Here is a 25,123-nt window from a genome sequence, read left to right as displayed (position 1 = left end):
GAAAGCACGACATTATTAAATGCAGCCTTTCGAATAAAGAAACAAGAAAGTCTGACGTGCGTCCTTTCTTGTCAGAGCCGGGGACAGAGGAAAGAAGCTGCACAACACAGCTAGTTCCCAGGAACAGAAGTCCTCCCCGGCCTCTACAAAAATCCACCAAGGCGGAGCTAGGCCCGGTGGGGACACGCCTTCGTAAGTTCAGCCACAAGTGGGTTCACTCCCTGTTAGATCCCTGGGCAATAGATATTGTGTCTCAGGGATACAAGCTGGACTGTGAGAAGATGCCCCCTCACAGACGGCCCTGCGGGCTTCCCCTCAAGAGAGGGAGCCAGTGTTAACTGCAATTCACAAATTGTATCTTTAACAGGTGGTGGTCAAGGGTCCCCTCTTTTAACAAGAGGGTGTTATTATTCGACCATGTTGTAATCCCGAAACCAGACGGTTCGGTCAGATCCATATTGAATTAAAAATCCCTGAACATATACCTGAGAAGGTTCAAGTTCAAGATGGAATCGCTATGAGCGGTCAGTGCAAGCCTAAAAAGGGAATTTATTGTGAATCGGGACATAAGGGATGCATACCTTCATGTCCCCATTTATCCACCTCATGAGGTGTACCTCAGAATTGCGGTACGGGATTGTCGTTACCAATTTCTGTTGTTGCCGTTTGGTCTCTCCACGGCCCCGAGAATATTCACCAAGGAAATGGCGGATATGATTGTGCTCCTGCGGAAGCAGGGTGTCACTATTATCACGTACTTGGACGATCTCATAAAAGCGAGATCAAGAGAGCAGTTGCTGAACAGCGTATTACTTTCTCTAAAAGTGTAACGACAACACGGCTGGATTCTATATATTCCAAAGTCGCAGTTGGTTCCTACAGCTCATCTGCCTCTCCTAGGCACGATCCTAGACACAGACCAGAAAGGGGTTTATCCCCCCGATAGAGAGAGCTCAGGAGCTCATGACACTGGTCAGGAATCTATTAAAACCAAAACAGGTATCAGTGCATCACTGCACTCGAATCCTGGGGCGGATGGTGGCATCATACGAGGCCATCCCCTTAGGAAGGTTCCATGCGAGGACCTTCCAATGGGACCTACTAGACAAGTGGTCCGCATCACTTATTCAGATGCATCGGTTAATCACTCTATCCCTCAGGGCCAGGGTGTCTCTCCTTGTGGTGGCTGCAGAGTGCTCGCCTTCTCGAGGGCCGCAGATTCGGCATTCAGGACTGGGTCCTGGTGACCACGGATGCAAGGCTCCGAGGGTGGAGGGCAGTTACACAGGGAAGAAATTTCCAAGGTCTGTGGTCAAGTCAACAGACTTGCCTTCACATCAATATCCTGGAACTAAGGGCTATATACAACGCCCTAAGTCAAGCGGAGATCCTGCTTCGCGACCAACCGGTTCTGATCCAGTCAGACTGCAGGGGTTCATGTAAACCGCCAAGGCGGAACAAGGAGCAGGGTGGCGAGGATAGAAGCCACCAGAATTCTTCGCTGGGCGGAGAATCACGTAAGAGCACTGTCAGCAGTGTTAATTCCGGGAGTGGACAACTGGGAAGCAGACTTCCTCAGCAGGCACGACATCCACCCGGGAGAGTGGGGACTTCATCCAGAAGTCTTCACACGGATTGTAAATCGTTGGGAACAGCCACAGGTGGACATGAGGGCGTCCCGCCTCAACAAAAAGCTAAAAAGATATTGCGCCAGGTCAAGGGACCCTCAGGCGATAGCTGTGGACGCACTAGTGACACCGTGGGTGTACCGGTCGGTTTATATGTTCCCTCCTCTTCCTCTCATAACCAAGATACTGAGGATGACAAGAAAGAGAGGAGTAAGAACTATACTCATTGTTCAGGATTGGCCAAGAAGAACTTGGTTCCCAGAACTACAAGAAATGATCTCAGAGGACCCATGGCCTCTGCCTCTCAGACAGGACCTGTTACAGCAGGGGCCCTGTCTGTTTCAAGACTCACCGCGGCTGCGTTTGACGGCATGGCGGTTGAACGCCGGATCCTAACGGAAAAAGGCATTCCAGATGAAGTGATTCCTACGCTGATAAAGGCTAGGAAGGATGTGACAGCAAAACATTGTCACCGCATATGGCGGAAATATGTTGCTTGGTGTGAGGCCAGGAAGGCCCCAACAGAGGAATTCCAACTGGGTCATTTTCTGCACTTCCTACAGTCAGGAGTGACTATGGCCCTAAAATTAGGGTTCATAAAGGTCCAGATTTCGGCCCTATCTATTTTAAAAAAAGAACTGGCTTCACTGCCTGAAGTTCAGACATTTGTTAAGGGAGTGCTGCAATTTCAGCCCCCCTTTTGTGCCTCTAGTGGCACCTTGGGATCTTAACGTTGTGTGGGATTTCCTGAAATCCCATTGGTTTGAGCCACTTAAGACCATGGAGCTAAAGTATCTCACGTGGAAGGTGGTCATGCGGTTGGCCTTGGCTTCTGCTAGGCGTGTGTCAGAATTGGCGGCTTTGTCATGTAAAAGCCCATATCTGATCTTCCATATGGACAGGGTAGAATTGAGGACTCGTCCCCAATTTCTCCAAAAGGTGGTATCAGCGTTTCATTTGAACCAACCTATTGTGGTGCCTGCGGCTACTCGGGACTTGGAGGATTCCAAGTTGCTGGACGTAGTCCGGGCTCTGAAAATGTATGTTTCCAGGACGGCTAGAGTCAGAAAAACTGACTCGCTATTTATCCTGCATGCACCCAACAAGCTGGGTGCTCCTGCTTCAAAGCAGACTATTGCTCGCTGGATCTGTAGCACGATTCAGCTTGCGCATTCTGCGGCTGGACTGCCGCATCCTAAATCAGTAAAAGCCCATTCCACGAGGAAGGTGGGCTCTTCTTGGGCGGCTGCCCGAGGGGTCTCGGCTTTACAACTTTGCCGAGCTGCTACTTGGTCGGGTTCAAACACTTTTGCAAAATTACTACAAGTTTGATACCCTGGCTGAGGAGGACCTTGAGTTTGCTCATTCGGTGCTGCAGAGTCATCCGCACTCTCCCGCCCGTTTGGGAGCTTTGGTATAATCCCCATGGTCCTTACGGAGTACCCAGCATCCACTAGGACGTCAGAGAAAATAAGAATTTACTCACCGGTAATTCTATTTCTCGTAGTCCGTAGTGGATGCTGGGAGCCCGTCCCAAGTGCGGACTCTCTGCAATACATGTATATAGTTATTGCTTAACTAAAGGGTTATTGTTATGAGCCATCTGTTAAATGAGGCTCATTTGTTGTTCATACTGTTAACTGGGTATAGTTATCACAAGTTGTACGGTGTGATTGGTGTGGCTGGTATGAGTCTTACCCTGGATTCCAAATCCTTTCCTAGTAATGTCAGCTCTTCCGGGCACAGTTTCCCTAACTGAGGTCTGGAGGAGGGGCATCGAGGGAGGAGCCAGTGCACACCAGATATAGTACCTAATCTTTCTTTTAAGAGTGCCCAGTCTCCTGCGGAGCCCGTCTATTCCCCATGGTCCTTACGGAGTACCCAGCATCCACTACGGACTACGAGAAATAGAATTACCGGTGAGTAAATTCTTATTTTTTGCTACTTGTTTAGTTGTAAAGTAGTTAGGCCATTTAGAACTAATTTTAGGCTGAAAAATGTTTTAATAGTAATAAAATATAAAAACAGTAACTACAGACATTAACATAGACTCAACTGATTACTTATTTGGACGTCTCAGTAATGTAAAAACAAAGTTATTACCTATGCGGTCATATGGTATTTTTATGCTTTTTGCCAGTTCCCAGGAGTGTGAGTATACGAAGAGACACAGTGGCATCATACCAAAAGCAAGGATGGTTGAACACAATGTCATACTGAGGCTGGAATAGAATATGTAGTGTTCAGTTATACATTTACAAATTAACAATGACAATTTGCTTATTTAAGTTCTAGTATATGAGTTGAAATAAACTAGCAAACTGTCACCTGCAACAAATCCTTAACAATATCCAATTAGTTGCGGGGTTTACCACATAGCGAAAAGCTGTGTGTTTTACTCCCATACAGTAGCTATTCAATTATTTTGCTTTTTCCCAGTGTAGGAAATCTTGGGTACCGTTTATTAACTCATAGGGGTAAATTTACTAAGGTGGGAGTTTTTTAGAACTGGTGATGTTGCCCATAGTAACCAATTAGATTCTGCTTTACATTTATGTAGCTTATTCTACAAGTTAATAGATAGATGCAACGGAGCTATTTTTTTCCACTGTGCATGCATCTAAGTCGCACTGCGCATGTGACATAATGGTCTTGCGATGGCGGTCGCAGTGAGGATTTAGTCACAAAGTGATTGACAGAGACTTTGTGGGTTGTAAGATGGGCAGTGACTCAAATGCTGACATGTCATGATCAGTTAGGCGGCATGTCACAACTTGAGACTGCAATCCCGTACACTGCAGTTTCTCAAACTCGGTTCTCAGGACCCCACACAGTTCATGTTTTCCAGGTCACCTGTGGATTTTTAAAATGTGACAGTTTGTGATACACAGTGCATTTGCTGGGTGATCTGGAAAATATGAGCTGTGTGGGGTCCTGAGGACAGAGTTTGAGAGCCCCTGCCATACACAGTAAAAATGGCTCCAGTGTCTTACTTCCAAAGGTCAGTCTGCACAACCATAATCTAGGTTTGATTGCATAAATGTTGCGCGGACGGATTGTTTCCAGAAGGCCATACATTGACAAGTGATGGCAGAGAGGATGTGCCTAATAAGTTTATTTTGGGGTTGAGTGGCGGCAAGGAAGCTCAATCGGAATAGGAAGTATTTAGGGAAGAAATTAGACATAATTTTTTTTATATAATTTATTTTGAATGGCCAATCCAGACCAAATTTTAAATGCAGTAAGAAGCATAAAATAAAACAACAAAAACATCAGGAGATTATGGAAAGGGGGAAGGGATGTACGAGAGTTTATGTTAGGATGAAGGGAGAAGTGGAACAAAATAATTATTGTGATATAGCGCTTCACTTTTTCCACATTTAGTTATGTTACAGCATTATTCCAAGATGGGATAAATCAATTTTTCCCTTAAAATTCTACACACATTACCTCATAATAATAACGTGAAAAAAGTTTTCTTGAGATTTTTGCAAATTTTTCAAAAGTAAAAAACTAAGAAATCACATGTACATAAGTATTCACAGCCTTTGCTCAATACTTTGTTGATGCACCTGTGGCAGCAATTAAAGCCTCAAGTCTTTTTGAATATGATGCCACAAGCTTGGCACACCTACCTGTATCTTTGGGCAGTTTCGCCCATTCCTCTTTGCAGCACCTATCAATCTCAATCAGGTTGCTTAGTAAGCGTCGGTGCCCAGCCATTTTCAGATTTCTCCAGAGATGTTCAATCGGATTCAAGTCTGGGCTCTGGCTGGGCCACTCAAGGACATTCACAAAGTTGTCCTGAAGCCACTCATTTGATATCTTGGCTGTGTGCTTAGGGTCGTTGTCCTGCTGAAAAATGAACTGTCACCGCAGTTTGAGGTCAAGAGTGATCAGTAGCAGGTTTTCATACAGGATGTCTTTGTACATTGCTGCATTCATCTTTCCCTCTATCCTGACTAGTCTCCCAGTTCCTGACGCTGCATGTTGCTGCCACCACCATGCTTCACTATAGGGATGGTACTTGCCTGGTGATGAGCGGTGCCTGGTTTCCTCCAAACATGACGCCCAGCATTCACGCCAAAGAGTTCAATCTTTGTCTCCTCAGACCAGAGAATTTTGTTTCTCATGGCCTATGAGTCCTTCAGGTGCAAATTCCAAGTGGGCTGCCATGTGCTTTTTACTAAGGAGTAGCTTCCATCTGGCCACTCTACCAAACAGGCCTGATTGGTGGATTGCTGCAGAGATGGTTGTCCTTCTGGAAGTTCTACTCTCTCCACAGAGGAATGCTGTAGCTCTGACAGAGTGACCATCAGGTTCTTTGTCACCTCCCTGAATAGGGCCAGCTCTAGGAAGAGTCCTGGTGGTTCCGAACTTCTTCCATTTACGAATAATGGAGGCCACTGTGCTCATTGGGACCTTCAAAGCAGCAGATATTTTTCTATACCCTTCCCCAGATTTTTGCCTCGAGACAATCCTGTCTCGGAGGTCTACAGACAATTCCTTTGACTTCATGCTTGGTTTGTGCTCAGACATGCACTGTCAAGTGTGGGACCATATATAGACAGGTGTGTGCCTTTCCAAATCATGTCCAATAAACTGAATTTACCACAGGTGGACTCCAATTAAGCTGTAGGAACATCTCAAGGATGATCAGTGGAAACAGGATGCACCTGAGCTCAATTTTGAGCTTCATGGCAAAGGCTGTGAATACTTATGTACATGTGATTTCTTAGTTTTTTGTTTTTAATAAATTTGCAAAAATCACAAAAAACTTTTTTCACATTGTCGTTATGGGGTATTGTGTGTAGAATTGTGAAGACAAAAAAATTATTTATTCCGTTTTGGAATAAGGCTGTAACATAACAAAATGTGAACAAAGTGAAGTGCTGTAAATACTTTCCAGATGCACTATATATGATGAGCTAGACATCAATTTTTAATGCTACCAGTATTAAGAATCTGATGTCTTTCCACAGAGTAGAAAGTCTGATGTATTGCTACCATGAACATGACAACCCCTCCAGAAAGTACTTGAGATATCTGGAGATATTTTGTTTTGTTGCACTGGAAGTGCACCAGTAGTATAATAGTTTTAACAGTTTTTTGTTCACGTATGAAAATTGTATGTTTCTTCTACTTTATTTCTAACCAATGTACCCCATCTAAAGTCTCACCCTATCTGACATCTCTCCAATGCGAGTTAATGGGAATCTTTAATTGTTGAGCTAGCAGTGTTAATGCTGTTGTGGCCATGGGTAGATGATTACTGAAGAAAGATTGATTCTGTTCTTCTGTTTACACAGCCTATGGCAGAGTTTAAAAATTCCTGATTTATAAAAATGTAAAGAATAATTTGAGACTTGACATTTTGATGGAATATCTGAAAATGGGAAATTTTATGTGCAATTTAGATTATTAAGATGTTTAAGTCTCCAATTTTCAATTAACGAGGAAAGCCTATGTTAATGGATTAAGGAATAAGTGCTGAGAAACGGCAAAAGACAAAAGCATTTGATATTTTTTCTTAACATTATAGTAGCGTAACTGGCATATGATGTCTACATACTAGTCTAATTGAAACCTCTTGGTTGCAGCGCCCAGTGTGCTCTTCCAATCATTATTTGGTTATTACAGTCAAAGTCCCTGATTCATTGAATATTTTTGGCAGTGCATCGTCAATGCCTCTGGAACACCTTTAACTCTTAAATTGTTGTGCCTACCAAGATTGTGAAGGTCTTTCAGCTCTATGTTGAAGATCTTGAATATTCTGATTTGTTGGCATGGATGGTTCTAATGCATCTGAGAGTCTCTCCTAAATCTCAATTCATGCCTCTTTCTGGATCAGAAATGTGGGAGGAACCACATATATATTAAAAGACCAGGAGCTGGAGGAAGGTAAATTGCTGATGGTAATTAATTTGAGGCGGTAAGAAATTGAAGTCAGATTGAAGCGATAGGTCATTTAGCTTCCTTACAACCTTCCTAGTTGGCGCCTCTTTGTTTTTCTCTGTTGAAACAGTGGTTGTGAAATTAACAAAGTATTTTTCCACAGCTGGTTAGCATCATAGAGTAGGATGTTGGAAATCACCTGCCTCTATTAAAATGGATGGCAAAACATGGGTGCATAGGATCCAGCCATTTTGCCCACTGATACTGTATCAGTATTCGTGCAAAGACACTGTAGAGATCAGACAGACAACAAATAGAAAATAAACCAATATTACACCATATGATACTACTTAGTTCACATAAATGATGTGATCCTTATCATGAGGAATGTTCTCCTGATAACGTAGATAATATTACATCTATTACAGCTCTTAAAGTAGAGAAGACATTTCTCTTTTCTGTAGATGCAAACTATTTTACACAGACCACAAAGCCCATCACCCATCATCCAAGGAATGTAGGGGAAAAGCCATTTTCATGCTGTGAGTGTGGGAAATCATTTAGGGGCCTATCCATTACGTTAATTATTGGCGCCTGGACGACCCCTGATAATTAAGTTTTTAATGCGCTGGGTATGGCAGGAGCATTTCGTAATTGCTCTGGCATGGAGACAGCTGATCCAAAAAAAAAACAGTTATCCCTATGAATCTTAATGTAGCAGTGAAACTTAGCACTGCAGAGTCTGACTCAACTACTGCAAATGCGTGACCTTTGACGGAAAGGATGGGGTATCCCAACAGATCCCTCTTCACAATCAGTACTCCTTCCCATAGTCAAGCTCCAAATATTTTGTATTTTTGGAGCTTGATGAATTTAGGTCCCCATATTTATTTATTTATTATTTATTTATTTATTACCAGTTATTTATATAGCGCACACATATTCCACAGCGCTTTACAGAGAATATTTGCCCATTCACATCAGTCCCTGCCCCAGTGGATCTTACAATCTATATTCCCTATCACATGTACACACCCACACATTCACGCTAGGGTTCATTTTTGTTGGGAGCCAATTACCCTACCATTATATTTTTGGATTGTGGGAGGAAACTGGAGTACCCGGAGGAAACCCACGCAAGTACAGGGAGAATATACAAACTCTGCACAGTTAGGGCCATGGCGGGAGTCGAACCAATGACCTCAGTGCTGTGAGGCAGTAATGGCGGCGTACTGCCATACTACTATATAGGGACATTGGGCCAGATTGGGAGTGAAAGGTGTGGGAGTGAAAATTTTAATTTCACCTGCTTTTCTATAAATTAAGTGATGATGAATAGACCTCAAAGAGAGAAATTGTCTCTTTTTAGACATTAGAGAAGTAAACCAGGAGATATGCCATGGTCTTAATATAATCCTACTATATTTATAACTAATATTTTACATTATATTTTACCTTATTAAAATAGAAGTTTTGCACATATTATGAGCTTATACATTTTTTCTTATAAAGTTTTTTTAATATACAAATTTTTTTTTAGTATTTGAATGGGTTTTATTTATATCATCTGAGCAGCCACCAGGTACACACTAGGGCGCTAAGTGGGATTTATTTACATTTCTCTGGCGGCTGCTCCTCTGTGTAGCCGCTGAGTGTGGGGTCCAGCTGTGTTGACCGATCAGCAGTGATCAGCAGCACGGCAGACACTGGGAGAGAGAGCAGGGATGCAGAGGGTCCGGGAAGTCCCTCTGTGATTGGCAGCTGCTGCGACCAGGTCAGAAAAGGCATAGCCTTGTGTGGTCGAAAGTAATGCCACCACACCAGGCAAGTGGGCACCTAATGGTCTATTCATGAAGCAGTGAAAAGTGTGGAGAAGTGATACAGTGGAAAAGTTGCCCATGGCAACCAGTAAGCATTGAAGTAACATTTATAGGGGGATATTCAATTATTTGAAAAGTCAGTTGGGTGTCTGTTTTACCTGTCTAATAAGAAAAATCAGACACCCAACTGACTTTTCAGACACTTGAATTCCCCCAATAATTTGCATTCTATAAAATTATACAGAGCATCTGATTGGTTGCCATGGGCAATTTCTCCACAGGCTCACTTCTACACTCTTTTCACTGCTTCATGAATAGACCCCAAACTAGGAGTTTTCTGTCAGAGATTGATAACAGAAGATACAGTGTCGACTTCTGTCACAGATATGTTGCATATTTTCTCCTCTGACTATAGCAAGCTCGAACATACTAAAACACCTCATAAAGGCTTGAAATTGTTATGCACACCAGTGCCAGCAGGAATGTACTGGTGTCTGAACGGAGAGGGATGCAAAACAAATGAACTCACAGACAGACTGGGAAATATGACATTACATACACAGAAGGTGATAGGGTAACAAAATAAACACAAAGTGAACAGAGAAGCCCAAAGGCTAAGAAACTGGGTGTCTCCCTAGTATTAGGAATGCTCAGATGGAAAGAAGCGAGATGTTGTGATTTAATATGTAGAGAACCCGAAATGCTGTTGCTAAGGGCAATAGCAAAACCCTAAAGGGTTACCAACGGGTGTGGCAGTAAACTCCTTGGTCAGAGATGGAATAATAGCCACAAGGAGAGTCTCCACAATCCTAGTCCTCACTTGCAGTGCACTGGTTCAGTTTACTGCCACTAAACTGACACCTGAACACCTAGCACAGTGAGAAAGGATTTTGGCAGGCAAGTCTGAGAATACAGCCGCAAACTTGCTAGGTTCACAGAGTAGCAAAAGAACCCCAGCAGGTTAAACGACTGACTCCAGTCTTACTGCTAGGTCTGGATTGGCAGAGTGTAATACCAAATCCCAAGGCCTATTTGCAGTAAGCAACAAACAAATACAAAGTTTACACAGTACTAGCTAGCTTTCAGGAACTGACTAACCAACAAAGATTCAGCAGCATCTGCCTAACCTGAGAAGAGGGTTTATATAGCAGGTGCTGTCCATGCCCCACTCAGACCTCACAGACTGTGAGCACAAAAACCAGCACCGGATCCCCTGCCGTGCACAGAGCCTGTAACCACTGCACAGCAAAAGAACCGAACCGGAGTATCAGCTACGCTCAGGTTACTCCGCTAGCACTTGTCTCCCGGTTGCCATGACGACGTGGCAGCACAGAGCAGGAGACCCTAACAGTACCCCCCCTCTGAAGAGGGGTCAAAGAACCCCTACCACCGGGTTTATCGGGGAACTGCGAGAAGAAAGAGCGTAACAGTCTGGGGGCATGAAGATCACAACTGCGCACCCACGACCGCTCCTCTGGGCCATACCCCTTCCAGTGCACCAAAAATGACAGCCGACCCCGAACCATCTTGGAGTCAAGAATCCTTTCAACAACAAGCTCCCTCTGGCCACGTATCAGAAGAGGGGAAGGTCTTCCACTGGAAGAAGGATTACTAATCGCCCGTTTTAAAAGGAAACAATGAAATGTTTTATTGATACCCAAAGAATGGGGTAGATCTAACTGAAATGCCACCGGATTGATAACCCTAGTGATCTTATAAGGACCGATGAACCGGGGGCCTAACTTATGAGATGGCTGTCTCAACTTCAAATTCTTGGTAGACAACCAGACGAAGTCTCCTAATTTGAAGCTGCAGGGTCTTTTCCGCTTATCAAAAACCCTTTTGGTCACTAATGACACAGACACAAGGGCTTTCTTCACTTTCCTCCAAATACCTCTAAGGACCGAAACCACAGAGGAACCACCAGGCGTGGAGTCCAGGGGGTCAAAAGAATTGGCCTTAGGATGATGCCCATACACACAAAGGAAGGGAGAGATCCCTGTAGCAGAGTGAGCCGCGTTGTTATAGGCAAACTCCGCCATGGACAGATGAGCAACCCAGTCAGTCTGACACTTGGAGACATAACACCTGAGGAACTGCTCCAAGGACTGGTTCACCCTTTCAGTCTGCCCATTAGACTGCGGATGGTAGCCTGACGACAAGCTGACAGAAATCTGGAGATCGGAACAAAATGCCCTCCAGAATTTGGCCACAAACTGGGATCCGCGGTCAGAGACCACATCAAGTGGCAACCCGTGGAGGCGCACAACATGCAGCATAAATAATTCAGACAGGCGTCTGGCCGATGGCAGCCCAACCAATGGAACGAAGTGCGCCATCTTCGAAAACCTGTCAACGACAACCCAGATGGCTGTCATCCCCGAGGATTTGGGCAAGTCCACCACAAAATCCATTAAAATGTGGGTCCATGGCTTAGATGGAATAGAGAGTGGATGTAATGGGCCAACAGGAACTCCTCTAGGATTCTTATTTCGGGCACAGATGTCACATGCCCGAACCCACTGATCCACATCCCTAGCCACCGAGGGCCACCACACCGCCCTAGATAGCAACTCCCGAGTTCTGGCAATACCCGGGTGACCTGCCGACTTCTTGGCATGGAATTCCAGGAACACTCGCTGTCTTAAACCTAGGAGGCACAAACAAAAGACCTACCGGAAGGTCTGGAGGAGCCTGCTCCTGTGCTCTAAGGACTAATGACAAGAGGTCCTGGGTAATGCCCACTTTAATACATGATGGGGACACAATGGGCAATGGCTCCTCGGTGGTCTCCTGGATTGGAGCAAAACTCCGCGAGAGCGCATCAGCCTTGATGTTTTTTGACCCAGGGCGATATGTTATCAAAAAATTAAAGCGAGCAAAAAACAAAGCCCATCGTGCCTGCCTGGCATTGAGGCGCTTCGCTGACTCTAAATATGCCAAATTCTTATGGTCGGTGAGAATTGAGACCACAAACTTAGCCCCCTCAAGCCAGTGTCTCCACTCCTCGAGTGCATCCTTAATAGCCAACAATTCCCGGTTACCCACGTCATAATTCATCTCGGCAGGCGAAAATTTACGGGAAAAGTAAGCACAGGGATGAAGGCGATTATCAGACACCCCCATCTGAGAGAGCACTGCTCCAATACCCATCTCAGAGGCATCCACCTCCACCACAAAAGGACGCTCTGGATCTGGGTGTCGCAGCACCTTGGCCGAGACAAATGCCCTTTTGAGACGGGCAAAAGCCGCTTTGGCCTCACAAGACCAGTGAGCAACATCCGCCCCTTTCTTAGTGAGTGCCACCAAGGGCGCCACTATAGATGAAAATCCAGCGATAAATCGTCTATAAAAATTCGCAAAGCCCAGAAAACGCTGAAGCGCCTTCAAACTAGTGGGCTGCACCCAATCCAGGACTGCCTGTACCTTGGAACCCTCCATTTGGAAACCTTCTGGGGAGATAATATATCCTAGAAATGCGATTTGCTGAACTTCAAATTCGCACTTCTCCAGCTTCGCCCCAAGCCGGTGGTCTCTGAGTTTCTGGAGGACTAAGCGTACATGCTTCCGATGTTCCTCCAGGGAATGGGAGAAGATTAGGATGTCATCTAAGTATACAACTAAGAATCTATCCAAATATTTCCTGAGCACATCGTTCATAAAGTCCTGGAAGACTGCCGGGGCATTACAGAGCCCAAAAGGCATCACCAAATATTCATAATGCCCTGAGTGGGTATTAAAGGCAGTCTTCCATTCATCCCCCTCTCTTATTCGGATTAGATTGTACGCACCGCATAGGTCAATCTTAGAAAAAATGGTGGCAGTACGAAGCTGGTCAAACAAGACCGAAATGAGAGGCAGTGGGTATGAGTTTTTAATCGTGATACGGTTCAATTCTCTGAAGTCGATGCAGGGTCGCAATGAACCGTCCTTTTTACCCACGAAGAAGAACCCCGACCCAACTGGAGACTGTGAAGGTCTGATAAATCCCTTAGCCAAGTTCTCCTGAATGTACTCTGCCATAGCCTGAGTCTCAGGACGTGACAGGGAGTACAACCTGCTCTTGGGAAGCTTAGCATTCGGCAACAAATTAATGGCACAGTCATAGGGGCGATGGGGAGGTAGTACCTCTGCAACTCTTTTGCAGAACACGTCCGCAAAATCTGCATAACATCCTGGCAATCCTGGCAAACTTAGCTGCGAAAGCCTGACTGGAAGGCTCAAGCAACTCCTGAAACAATTAGTACCCCAACTAAGAATCTCCCCAGAGACCCAGTCAAATTGAGGATTTTGGGCCCTTAACCAGGGTAACCCCAACACCAATGGGGCAAAAGTACAGACAGTCACATAAAAGGACAATTTTTCAGAGTGTGTGGCTCCAATAAACAAAGAAATCTGGCTAGTGCAAGAGGTAATTTTACCCTGGGATAATGGTTCCCCGTTTAACCCACAAATCTCAATTTCCGATGCCAAGGGTACTAAGGGAACAGAGTGTTTCAGGGCGAATTGGCGGTCCATAAAAACCCCGTCGGCCCCACTGTCCACAAAGGCCTCAGTCTTGACAGTTTGACCGAGGATCTTCAAGGTCACCGGAATGATAAAAGTCTTCTTGGGAAATTCTGACTTCTGGCCTGACAGGATATTTCCCATCACCCTCAGGCCCTGAAGTTTTCCAGCTTTTCTGGGCATGATACTACCACATGACCTTTATTCCCACAGTACAAACATAACCCCTGCTGTCTCCTCCGCGTCTTCTCACGCGAGGAGAGGCAGGTAGCCCCAATCTGCATAGGCTCCTCGGAAAATTCCTCAGAGTCTGAGGTTCCCTTGGGAAAGAAGGAAACCTCGGTCTCCCTTTCAAGCCTGCGCTCTCTCAGCCGTCTATCCACCCGAATGGATAACTGCATGAGCTGATCCAAGCTATCAGGCAAGGGATATTGTACCAGTTGGTCTTTTAACTGGTTAGAAAGACCTCTTCGGTACTGGTGTCTCAGGGCTGGGTCATTCCACTGGGTATCATGGGCCAACCTCCGAAACTCCATACAATAAACCTCAACTGGCCTTCGCCCTTGCTTAAGAATCGAAATCTGAGCCTCGGCTGAGGCCGTCTTGTCAGGGTCATCATACAACATGCCCAGTGCCGTAAAAAAAGCATCAACACTTTTAAGCGACGGACAGTCAGGCTGCAACCCATATGCCCAGACCTGTGGGTCTCCTTGTAGCAAGGAAATCACTATGCCCACCCGCTGAATCTCCGACCCAGAAGACTGAGGCCTAAGTTGGAAATATAGCTTGTAGCTCTCCTTGAAATAAAAGAACTGCGAGCAATCTCCAGAAAATCGATCCGGGAGATTTACTTTCGGCTCCTTAACCCCTGAAGGTACTGCTGCTGCGGGAGCTCCGCCAGCGGCCTGCGAGGTGTGCATTTTAATGGACAAATCATTAAATTGTCGAGTCAGGACCTGCACCTGATCGACCACCTGTTGCAAAGTATTTTGAGGGGTATGCTCCATATTCCCACAAAATTTCAACAGGAGTGTTGGCCTGCTGAATATGTTATGCACACCAGTGCCAGCAGGAATGTACTGGTGTCTGAACGGAGAGGGATGCAAAACAAATGAACTCACAGACAGACTGGGGAATATGACATTACATACACAGAAGGTGATAGGGTAACAAAATAAACACAAAGTGAACAGAGAAGCCCAAAGGCTAAGAAACTGGGTGTCTCCCTAGTATTAGGAATGCTCAGATGGAAAGAAGCGAGATGTTGTGATTTAATACGTAGAGAACCCGAAATGCTGTTGCTAAGGGCAACAGCAAAACCCTAAAGGGTTACCAACGGGTGTGGCAGTAAACTCCTTGGTCAGAGATGGAATAATAGCCACAAGGAGAGTCTCCACAATCCTAGTCCTCACTTGCAGTGCACTGGTTCAGTTTACTGCCACTAAACTGACACCTGAACACCTAGCACAGTGAGAAAGGATTTTGGCAGGCAAGTCTGAGAATACAGCCGCAAACTTGCTAGGTTCACAGAGTAGCAAAAGAACCCCAGCAGGTTAAACGACTGACTCCAGTCTTACTGCCAGGTCTGGATTGGCAGAGTGTAATACCAAATCCCAAGGCCTATTTGCAGTAAGCAACAAACAAATACAAAGTTTACACAGTACTAGCTAGCTTTCAGGAACTGACTAACCAACAAAGATTCAGCAGCATCTGCCTGACCTGAGAAGAGGGTTTATATAGCAGGTGCTGTCCACGCCCCACTCAGACCTCACAGACTGTGAGCACAAAAACCAGTACCGGATCCCCTGCCGTGCACAGAGCCTGTAACCACTGCACAGCAAAAGACCCGAACCGGAGTATCAGCTACGCTCAGGTTACTCCGCTAGCACTTGTCTCCCGGTTGCCATGACGACGTGGCAGCACAGAGCAGGAGACCCTAACAGAAATACATTGGGGCTTAGGGGTACATTTACTAAACAGTGATAAGAGCGGAGAATTGAGCCAGTGGAGATATTTCCCCATCAACCAATCAGCAGCTCTGTATAATTTTATAATATGCAAATTATAGATGTTACTTCAGTGCTGATTGGTTGATGGGGCAACTTCTCCACTGGCTCACTTTTCCGCTCTTATCACTGCTTAGTAAATGTACCCCTAAATGCCTGCTGTCCCCCAGCACACCGAGCTGTACCTGTGCAAGACATGAAAGACTATATATATATATATATATATATAAGAAATCCAGAGGTCTTAGTTACATATAGTTTGCATCAGAGGAGCCTTGTCGGGGCCTGGTGGCTTATCATACATTTGCAAACTGTATGCAACTAAGACCTCTGGATTTCTATTATATGTATATAAATAAATATATATATATATATATATATATATATATAGTCTTTCATGTCTTGGTACAGGTACAGCTCGGTGTGCTGGGGGACAGCAGGGGTTTATCCCCAATGTATTTCTAGCTCAGACTACCCCCTCCCTTTCATGCGCCTGAATTGTATTTCCTAATTGATTTGAGCAACTTACATTTTGTTCTTTCACCTCATTAAGGCTTGTCACTGTGTCATCATCATCCTTCTCTGTTATTAGATGTCATTGTCTGAGGAAGGCACATGTTCAAGATGATGTTCCCACTAAATATAAATAAATAAATCCTCACAGGGTTGCCAGCTCAGGGGGATCTGGTAAGGATCCCGGTGGTCGGGATCCTGGCAGTCAAAATACAGATGCCGGAATGCTGACACCGGCATGCCGAATAGGGACCCCAAGCCAGTGCCGGAATCCCAACAACATGCCATACACCATAGCCTATCTATGCAAGTGATGGCCCTGCTACTGCTGTTTCATGCAATAAAAGGCCTGTTGCGGAATTTGTGAAAACCGAGGCCAAACACAGGGGGTCATTCTGAGTTGTTCGCTCGCAAGCTGCTTTTAGCAGCTTTGCACACGCTAAGCCGCCGCCTACTGGGAGTGAATCTTAGCTTATTAAAATTGCGAACGAAAGATTAGCAGAATTGCGAATAGACACTTCTTAGCAGTTTCTGAGTAGCTCCACACTTACTCTGCCAGTGCGATCAGTTCAGTGCTTGTCGTTCCTGGTTTGACGTCACAAACACACCCAGCGTTTGCCCAGACACTCCTCCGTTTCTCCAGCCACTCCCGCGTTTTTCCCAGAAACTGTAGCGTTTTTTCGCACACACCCATAAAACGGCCTGTTTCCGCCCAGAAACACCCACTTCCTGTTAATCACATTACGATCACCAGAACGAAGAAAAAACCTCGTAATGCCGTGAGTAAAATTCGTAACTGCATAGCAAATTTACTTGGCACAGTCGCACTGCGGACATTGCGCATGCGCATTAGCGACTATTCGCTCCGTTGCGACAAAAAAATAACGAGCGAACAACTCGGAATGACCCCCACAGTCGGGCATTTTCTGTAACTTTACATTTAACACGTAGATGTGTCACCTTTAAAACAGACAAATAAGTGCCCGAAATAAGAAAAACACTAATGTTGAAGAACAAACTGTGTGTTCAGAAACTTCACAAATCCCTGAGACAGGCTAAGGGTGTCCATGTTAGCTGTGTCTGAAACTAAAATTTCTGATTCTGACACTAATTATAGAAAAAGCCTCCTTCCACTATTTTGAAACCCTCTGCAAATATGAGGATGAGTAGTAGTAAAAGTAAGGATGGAGATGGTTTAGACATGGATATTGAGGATGGTACTATAAAAGTGCAACAGGATGAGGAAGCTACTTTCAAAATTGTGGAAAAACTGATGTTCAGGAAAATGAACCGGAGATTAGTCGCCAGCTCCAGTGTCAGCAACTTACACTCTGCACATTTGGTTGGCTTGTGGGCGGTCGGGTCTCTTGGCTTACAAGCATTTTAAAAAGCAGGAGACCTGACAGGTGACCAGGATCGGGTAAACAGATTGGTCGAGGAAGGGTACCCACTTATGTGTCGGCAGGTTAGTGATGGAAAAATATCACTCCCCTGCCTTTCAGTGGAGAATCAGGATGCCTGCTGCCCAAGTCCACTATCTGTTGCTAGGTGGCAATCCTATTCAGTAGAACAAAAAAATTGCAAATCAAAGATTCCAGCTCAATACGGAATGGACAGCATTTAAAGACACTTTTTGACTGCAGAAACCACACTAGCCTTGACAAAGAGCTCAGAGCAGCTTGAAATGAGTCTGTTCCTAATGTACTCTGCCTGATTAACTTTGTTGTCACTGGAACTTGCAGTGACATTTGTGGAAAGAGAGGATCCTTAGCCCCTCATCTCTTATTTCAATGCACACATTATGCTGATTACAGTGCCCACCAAAAAGTGCCATGTTTTTTGTTATTCATTCCCGTTGTTTTTTTTCTATTGCTTGCATTAAACCCCTTTTTTGTAAAGAGATAACACGCTATATAGTTATCATTTCCTTAAATTTGTTCAGCCGTGGGGGGCGTGGCCTAGCTGGACGTGCTTTCCTAGCTCACCAGCCTAAAAATCCTGTACCTTCTCCTGCTGCCCTGTGAATGAGCCCAGATTGCCCTGTGTGGATGCATTGAGGGTCCCTGCCTGCCCTGTGCTGTGTTTGGAGCATCTGCCCTGTGTGCTGTGCCCCGGTAACGAGCTGTTTCTATCTGGCCGGGTGCAGCCTGTCTGCGGCCGGCGCCATTTTGAGGCTTCCTACTACGTGCCTCCTCAGCCTCGTCCTCTCTCCCCTCTCAGTTTGCCTAGCCCTGTGACTACCTGTGTGCGGGGCTGCGGGGACCGCCGCTCTGTGTGACCCTAAGCGGCTCTCTCTCCGTGCAGGAGCTACTGCGACGGGTGCACTGGCTGTGTGTGACCGCCGGGCGCCATCTTGGATTCGGCTGAAAGCGTGGGCTCGCTCCCATTGGCGCCTTCTCCTGCTGCCCGCTGTTTGAGCTGCTGCAATTCGGCTGGGGACTCTGGAGCCTCTCATGTGATGCTGCCCCTGCACACTACCTGAACCCTGCTGTACTGTGTAGACAGTCAGTGAGTATTACACTTTCACTGATCTTCCCCCTATGGCCATCCTGCATTTCAGTGTGATTTACAGCTCACAGCACAGCCCCTGTTGCAGTCTGCCTGTCTCTCCTGCTGAGGATACTTGTGAGTTAAGGAACAGTGGATGGTGGAGTCCCTTCCCCACATTGTTGTGCTCCTGTGCTCATTGTTTACTGTGCTACATTTGTAGTTTGTTGAGAAGGCTGTGCAGGCATTGAGACCGTCTCTCCATCCCCACTTTTCTTTTTAATTTTTTCTGGATTTATTACACGCTGATGGACCGACGCTGTTGTGTTTGTGCTTCCTATTGCTACCTGTTGGGAGATTTATAACATAACTTCTATTTCCTGAGTCAGTTTGATGGTCCGGCAACACCGCTCCTCTGCTGCAGCCTGCCTGGCAAAGTTTGCGCGCGGAGAACAGATTCCTGTTTCCTCTGCATCTTCATCTCCATCTCCCACTGCCTCCTCTCCCCCTTCTCCCAACACAGCGGAAGCTGCTGAAGTTATTCTGTCTCAACTCTTGCAAGCTATTACAGATTCTGAGAAGCGTCTCGCTGACAAATTGGTGGAGGTGCATGTTGAAATTTCTTTCATACGCCAAGATATGCAAAAGCTCAGGTACAGAGTTGGGGAGACGGAGAATCGCATTTCTACGCTGGAAGACTCCTATACGCCTATTCCTGCTCGACTAACCTCCCTGGAATCACAGATGTCTGCGTGTAAACTCAAACTGTCAGATATCGAGGGGCATCTCAGGCGGAACAATATTCGCTTTGTGGGCCTCGCTGAAAAGGCAGAGGGTTCGCAGCCGGAGCTCTTTATGGAAACCTGGTTATTATCCACTTTCAGAAAGGACTCATTTACTCCGCAGTTTGATGTTGAGCGGACCCACAGAGTTCCCACCCGCCCCCTTCCTGCGAGTGCACAGCCCAGGACTTTCATCGCTAAGATCCTTCATCACAAAGACAGAGATACTATACTAAGTCTTGCTAGGATTAAAGGCCCGTTGGAACATGGAGGTCAGAGGGTGGCCATGTTTCCGGACTTTTCGGCTGAGGTTCAGAAATCCTGTTCACAGAAGTGCCTTTTTTTGCCTGATCACTGCGCTGCGACAGAAATCTGCTAGCGAACAACTCGGAATGACCCCCATTGTCAGATATACGTTTATATTATTTAGCTGCCCAGCTGGTACAACTCTGTGAGTGGGTTACTCTGGGGGATTATGGGAACCTCCCAGTAGTTCCTCTGGATAAAGCCGGCCTAATATTTTCTCCGTTGCAGTTTCTACCTAAATATACTTCATTATCTTCTCTTCTCCCACTGTTACAACAGGCTCGTAAAGTATGGCTGGCAACTGAGAAATTGCTGGGAGATTCCACAATAGACCCCTGCTCTCCACTGTGGAACAAAATGTCTTTTTCTGAAACTTATGGTTTAAAGGGCAGCTCTGGCTGGACCTCTTTTGGGGTGTCTGCCATGGGACAACTTTATCAAGATGGGGTTCTCCATAGTTTTGATTACTTATCTACTACATATGCCATCCCCAAACATTATTTTTTTCGGTATTTACAACTCCGACATGCACTGTCAGCGCAGTGGCGGGGCTCTGCTCCACAACTCTCTGAATCCCCTGTTCATACAAAAATTCGTACATTGCCTTCTCGTGGAAGGGTCTCTGTTCTCTACTCCTCCCTCCTCTCCTCCTCTGGGTCGGTTGGACCGAGCGACCTCCGAGCTAAATGAGTACAAGATCTGGGTATAATTGCTGATGAAGACTGGGACCATATTCTGTCCTCCCGACGTGGGCAGTAGTGGATCTTGCTACGGGCACGCAGGATTTTTGCCCGGGGCACCACCTTCTGGAGGGCGCCGCCGCCATCCAGAGGGCGCCACCGTCGTGGCAAGATCCGCTACTGGTGATACCTCCCGGTGCTCTGCAGTGCGCAATGATGGCACCGCGCACTGCACGGCATTGTGGGACTGGCACATAGATGCTAGGGATCATAATTGACCTCTGGTGTCTATGCTATGCTATGGGAGAGACTTCAAGACGTCTCTCCCATAGATCTGAGGAGCGGCGCCGGTGGCCGGAGATGGAGGACAGCAGCGGTCGGAAACAGGAGCGGGGATGGTGAGTATTTTTTTGGGTGATCGGCGCTACTGGGGGCACAGTATTGGGGGCACAACTGCTGAGGGCACAGCTACAGGGGGCATAACTGACCACGCCACTTCTCTGAAGCCACACACCTATTTTTTCACCCTGGGCGCCACAAGGCCTAGATCCGGCCCTGCACGTGGGGCCACAGCGTGTGCTAGATTCCAGCAGATACAGTTGTATATCCTACATAGGGTCTATTGGACTCCTTGTGGATTGTTTAAGTATGGAGGCTTGGCTTCTGATAATTGTCCAAAATGTTCTGCTCCAGCTGCTGGGTTCTGGCGCTTGCTCTGGCAGTGCCCACGGGTGTATGCCTTCTGGGAAGATGTAACGGCTTCTGAGTGTCACACAGGTATACAGATTCCGTTGATGACTCCACGTATTTGTATATTTGGTCTTGATTTACAGGAATCCCTCCCATCTCATTATCGTCTCTACATCAATAACGCTTTAACATTGGCTCGAGGTGCATATCCTGCACCTGGATGACTCATGCCCCTCCGTCATCTGCTGAGTGGGTTGCCCTAGTGAATACTACTCTTTCCCATGAGCTTTTTATGTATACTAAGCGTAACTGGCTAATTAAATTTGATATGGTGTGGGACTCTTGGAAGAACTCTCGGCACTTTATTGATCCTTCGCCTTAAATATTATGTGGATGTGCTGTATTTAACGCTGAGCTGCTTCCGGCGCGGGCCGGCCTACCTCCCACGCATCTATGCACGTAACTTGATTTTTTTATATTCTGATGAAAGGTATTGGCGTATTTATTTTCAATTTTCTGATGTTACAATATCTGTTTTATATAGCCGCTGGCTGTTATAGTCTAAAACCTTTATTGCTCTTTGTCAGCAGATTGTGCTACTGCTTGATGGTAATGCGCTTGATATATAATTATGCCTCTTTACCATACAATCTGGTTAATTTTTGTGAGCGACATATGTAACGGTTGAAAGGGTCAGAACTGGATTTAATTGCTGAGTTAGAGTATATCTGAGTTCTTTATCAATAGTCCTGTAACACCCTCTGGTGGCTTCAGAGGATAATAAAATGCTAGAAATCTGTAACCAGCTGAAGGCTTTAAGCCGTACAGCAGGTAATAATAAGGGACAAAGTCCTCCAACTGTAGACCTGGTGGCTTTGCTGTGCAGGAAAACTTTTTAATGCAGTATTAAAGCTGTTTAGTTTGTACATTTGATGATGAATTTTTGGATTATTGCTGCTGGTTTGTTGTCACTTATTTAAGGAATCACTGACCTGAAGCTGAGAGTTTGGTGGGGAAATTGCTCTCAGTAGGCCCAAATGACTACTATGGGATGGAGGCAGGCAATCTCTAGCCAACATAAAGCTCCACTAGATCATCTTTTCCTTCAGAGAATAAGTATGCATAGCAAGATTAAGGGGCTAATTCAGACCTGATCGCTAGGCTGCGTTTTCGTACAGCGGGCAATCAGGTCTAAACTGCGCATGCGTATGCACAGCAATGCGCAGGCGCGTTGCACAGGTACAAAGCGGATCACCACTCAGCAATGGGTTTGTGCGAAGGATCCATTCGCACGGGAGTTCGCAAGGAGATTGACAGGAAGAAGGTGTTTGTGGGTGTCATCTGACCGTTTCCTGGGAGTGTTTGGAAAAACGCAGGCGTGTCCAAGAGTTTGCAGGGAGGGTGTCTGACATCAATTCCGGTCCCGGACAGGCTGAAGTGATCGCAGCGGCTGAGTAAGTCCTGGGCTACTCAGAGACTGCACAAAATCAGTTTGTACAGCTCTGCTACACATGCGTTCGCACACTTGCAAAGCGAAAATACACTCCCCTATGGGCAGCGACTATGCAAACGCAGGACTGCAAAAAAACCCTAGCAAGCAAACAGGTCTGAATTAGGCCCTAAATTAAGGAAAGGGAGGATCCCTTATGCAGGTGGGTAATGTGAATCTTCAGTATGCATCCACTCGTTATAGCCACCAACACTAGCGCACGCATGGTGGTTTTCTGAGCACCCCTGTCACTCACTGCTCTGCATAGCAGAGCAGCGGTAAATAGACGCTGTGTGCATGCGCACAGCGTCTATTCACTGGAGACGGAGGGGCAGGGGGCATACCAGCAGCTCAGAGAGTGCAGGACATGCTCCCTCAGTGAGGTAAATGGGAGGCATGGCAGGTGGCTGCGGCATTCCCGTGGAGTTACCCCCTTTTTGTTGAAGCTGTGCCCCTTTTTCAGGTGTCGCACACACGTGCGCACATAGAAGGAACCCCCTAGAATCCTGCGTTTTCCCTTTATCAGTCATTTCCCCAATACCGGGTTTATAACTCTGCATGACTGTCATACAAATCATTATTGCTTTGGCTTCATTATTTTAACACAGTACATTCACAATTAAATATGGTTATCTTTTGTATTGATTTACATTTCCAGCAAGTATGGATCAGTGTTATTTCTAGCTAAGTTTTGCTTCTATTTCTCACTTACAAATGAACAAATGTAAACTCATTTGGTCAAAAATATTATGTTATGTTTGTATACTGTACTAACAACATACACAGTATATACTGTAAGTCAAGTGAAATAAGTCTGTCCAATTGATAGTTTAACAGTAAGCTTGTTACTGTGTGGAGTCTACAAATTGATTACATTTATATCACCATCTTTTACCCGTGATTTCCAGAATATCCCTCATGTGTATGCAATTAATTTAGTTTGAGTTTAGTAAATAGTTGAGTAAAATAAGGATATTGGGAAAATCTTAGCAGTGTCTGAGCATCTTACGGGAGGGAAATCCTGCACTTAATAGTTAAAGCCACATAAAACAGTATAATCATACCTAAGATCCATGTCTCCATCAACCCACAAGGTGATAATGTTAGAGATGAGACCACCAGGGCAACATCCCATAATGAGTATAGCCACAGCTTGCGATGGTCGTACAGAGAAACCAATAGCTAAAAGATAGGCGATCAGAGGCATAAGTCCAAATTGGCACACCAGTCCTATAGCGATTCCCCAGGGACGCCTTATATGTGACCACAGTTTGGCAGCTTCCACAGTGCATCCGAGGGAAAAAATCACCAGGGCCAGCATTATAGTAAGGATGGTACTGAATAATACTGACAAGATGTCATTGCTACTGTGGTCACTGAGGGTGTCATTCAAGCACAGTGAGATGTTTGTGCAGTTGCTGGACATCCTGGGCACCCAAGTAATATTCCTGGTAATAAAGGAATGGATAAGCAAGGTCACTTATGTAACACAGCCGGCTAGTGATAACCGCCCACAACACTGTGCTTCAGCAGTTTGGAAAAAACTTCCATTGGAATTCAGGCATCAGGAGCTCACAGGATAATCTTGTTGTGATAAGTCCACAAAAATTTAAAGAAACATTCCAAAAATCCATGAAGAGGAATTACTTGTATTGCCAGTTCCACTCATTATAAATATAGGGTTAGTGAGAAAAACTTTAGTAATAATAATCACTCTAATAATTAAAAATATAATGTATAACATTTGCGAGGGTCATTCATGAATAGTGATGTCGACATTCAAAAAATGTTGACACTATCATTTTCGATAGTGAAAACACTGACAGGTACAAAATGTTGACAATCAAAGTGTCAAAGCTGTTGATGTCAACGTATCGGCAGCGGTCAGTGTTGGACTGGGGCGTGAAGGGCTCACCGGGGGACTGCAGTGAAAGGGGCCCATACTTAGGGGTGTGGCCAGCCTCCATTGAGGCTTGCATAACTATTAGAGAGTGCATGGTCTGGGTCTTTTAATAAATACCATATATGTACCAGAACTGCAAAGCACTGTGTGCAGTATAATGTAACAAATGTATAATTCAAGTGTACAGTCTGGAACCTGATCCCTCCAGTGGGTGGGGCCCACCGGGGGTTTCCCCCTGTACCCCTGTAGGCAGGTCCAACCCTGTCAGCAGCTACGGATCTTTTTCTACAGTAAAAGGTAAAGTACACCTGTTGTTATGTGACTGCTGCAGTCACATGCTTCACAGTGCAGGACGGGCTGCTGTGTTCCTAGATGAAGCTCAGGACAGGCTTCTGCTGCCATTTCTGTTGACACGATC

The 25,123-nt window shown here is 45.6% G+C and overlaps 1 protein-coding gene across 1 annotated transcript in view; it reads right to left on the bottom strand.

Annotated features, from left to right (window-relative positions):
* The window catches only part of SLC10A6 (solute carrier family 10 member 6), an 81,778-nt gene extending 57,550 nt beyond the window's left edge, over positions 1–24,228 (bottom strand). Inside the window, exons 1-2 of the mRNA XM_063938658.1 lie at positions 23,867–24,228; positions 3,732–3,850 (exon numbers count right to left, since the gene is read on the bottom strand). Of these exons, the coding sequence (XP_063794728.1) occupies positions 3,732–3,850; positions 23,867–24,228 (481 nt within the window). The remainder of the gene's footprint in view (positions 1–3,731; positions 3,851–23,866) is intronic.
* Between the last annotated feature and the right edge of the window lie 895 nt (positions 24,229–25,123).

This window comes from Pseudophryne corroboree, chromosome 1 (assembly GCF_028390025.1).
Source record: "Pseudophryne corroboree isolate aPseCor3 chromosome 1, aPseCor3.hap2, whole genome shotgun sequence".
NCBI lineage: Eukaryota > Metazoa > Chordata > Amphibia > Anura > Myobatrachidae > Pseudophryne > Pseudophryne corroboree.
The sequence above is the reverse complement of the archived record's forward strand: the minus strand, read 5'-3'. Positions and strand labels throughout refer to the sequence as shown.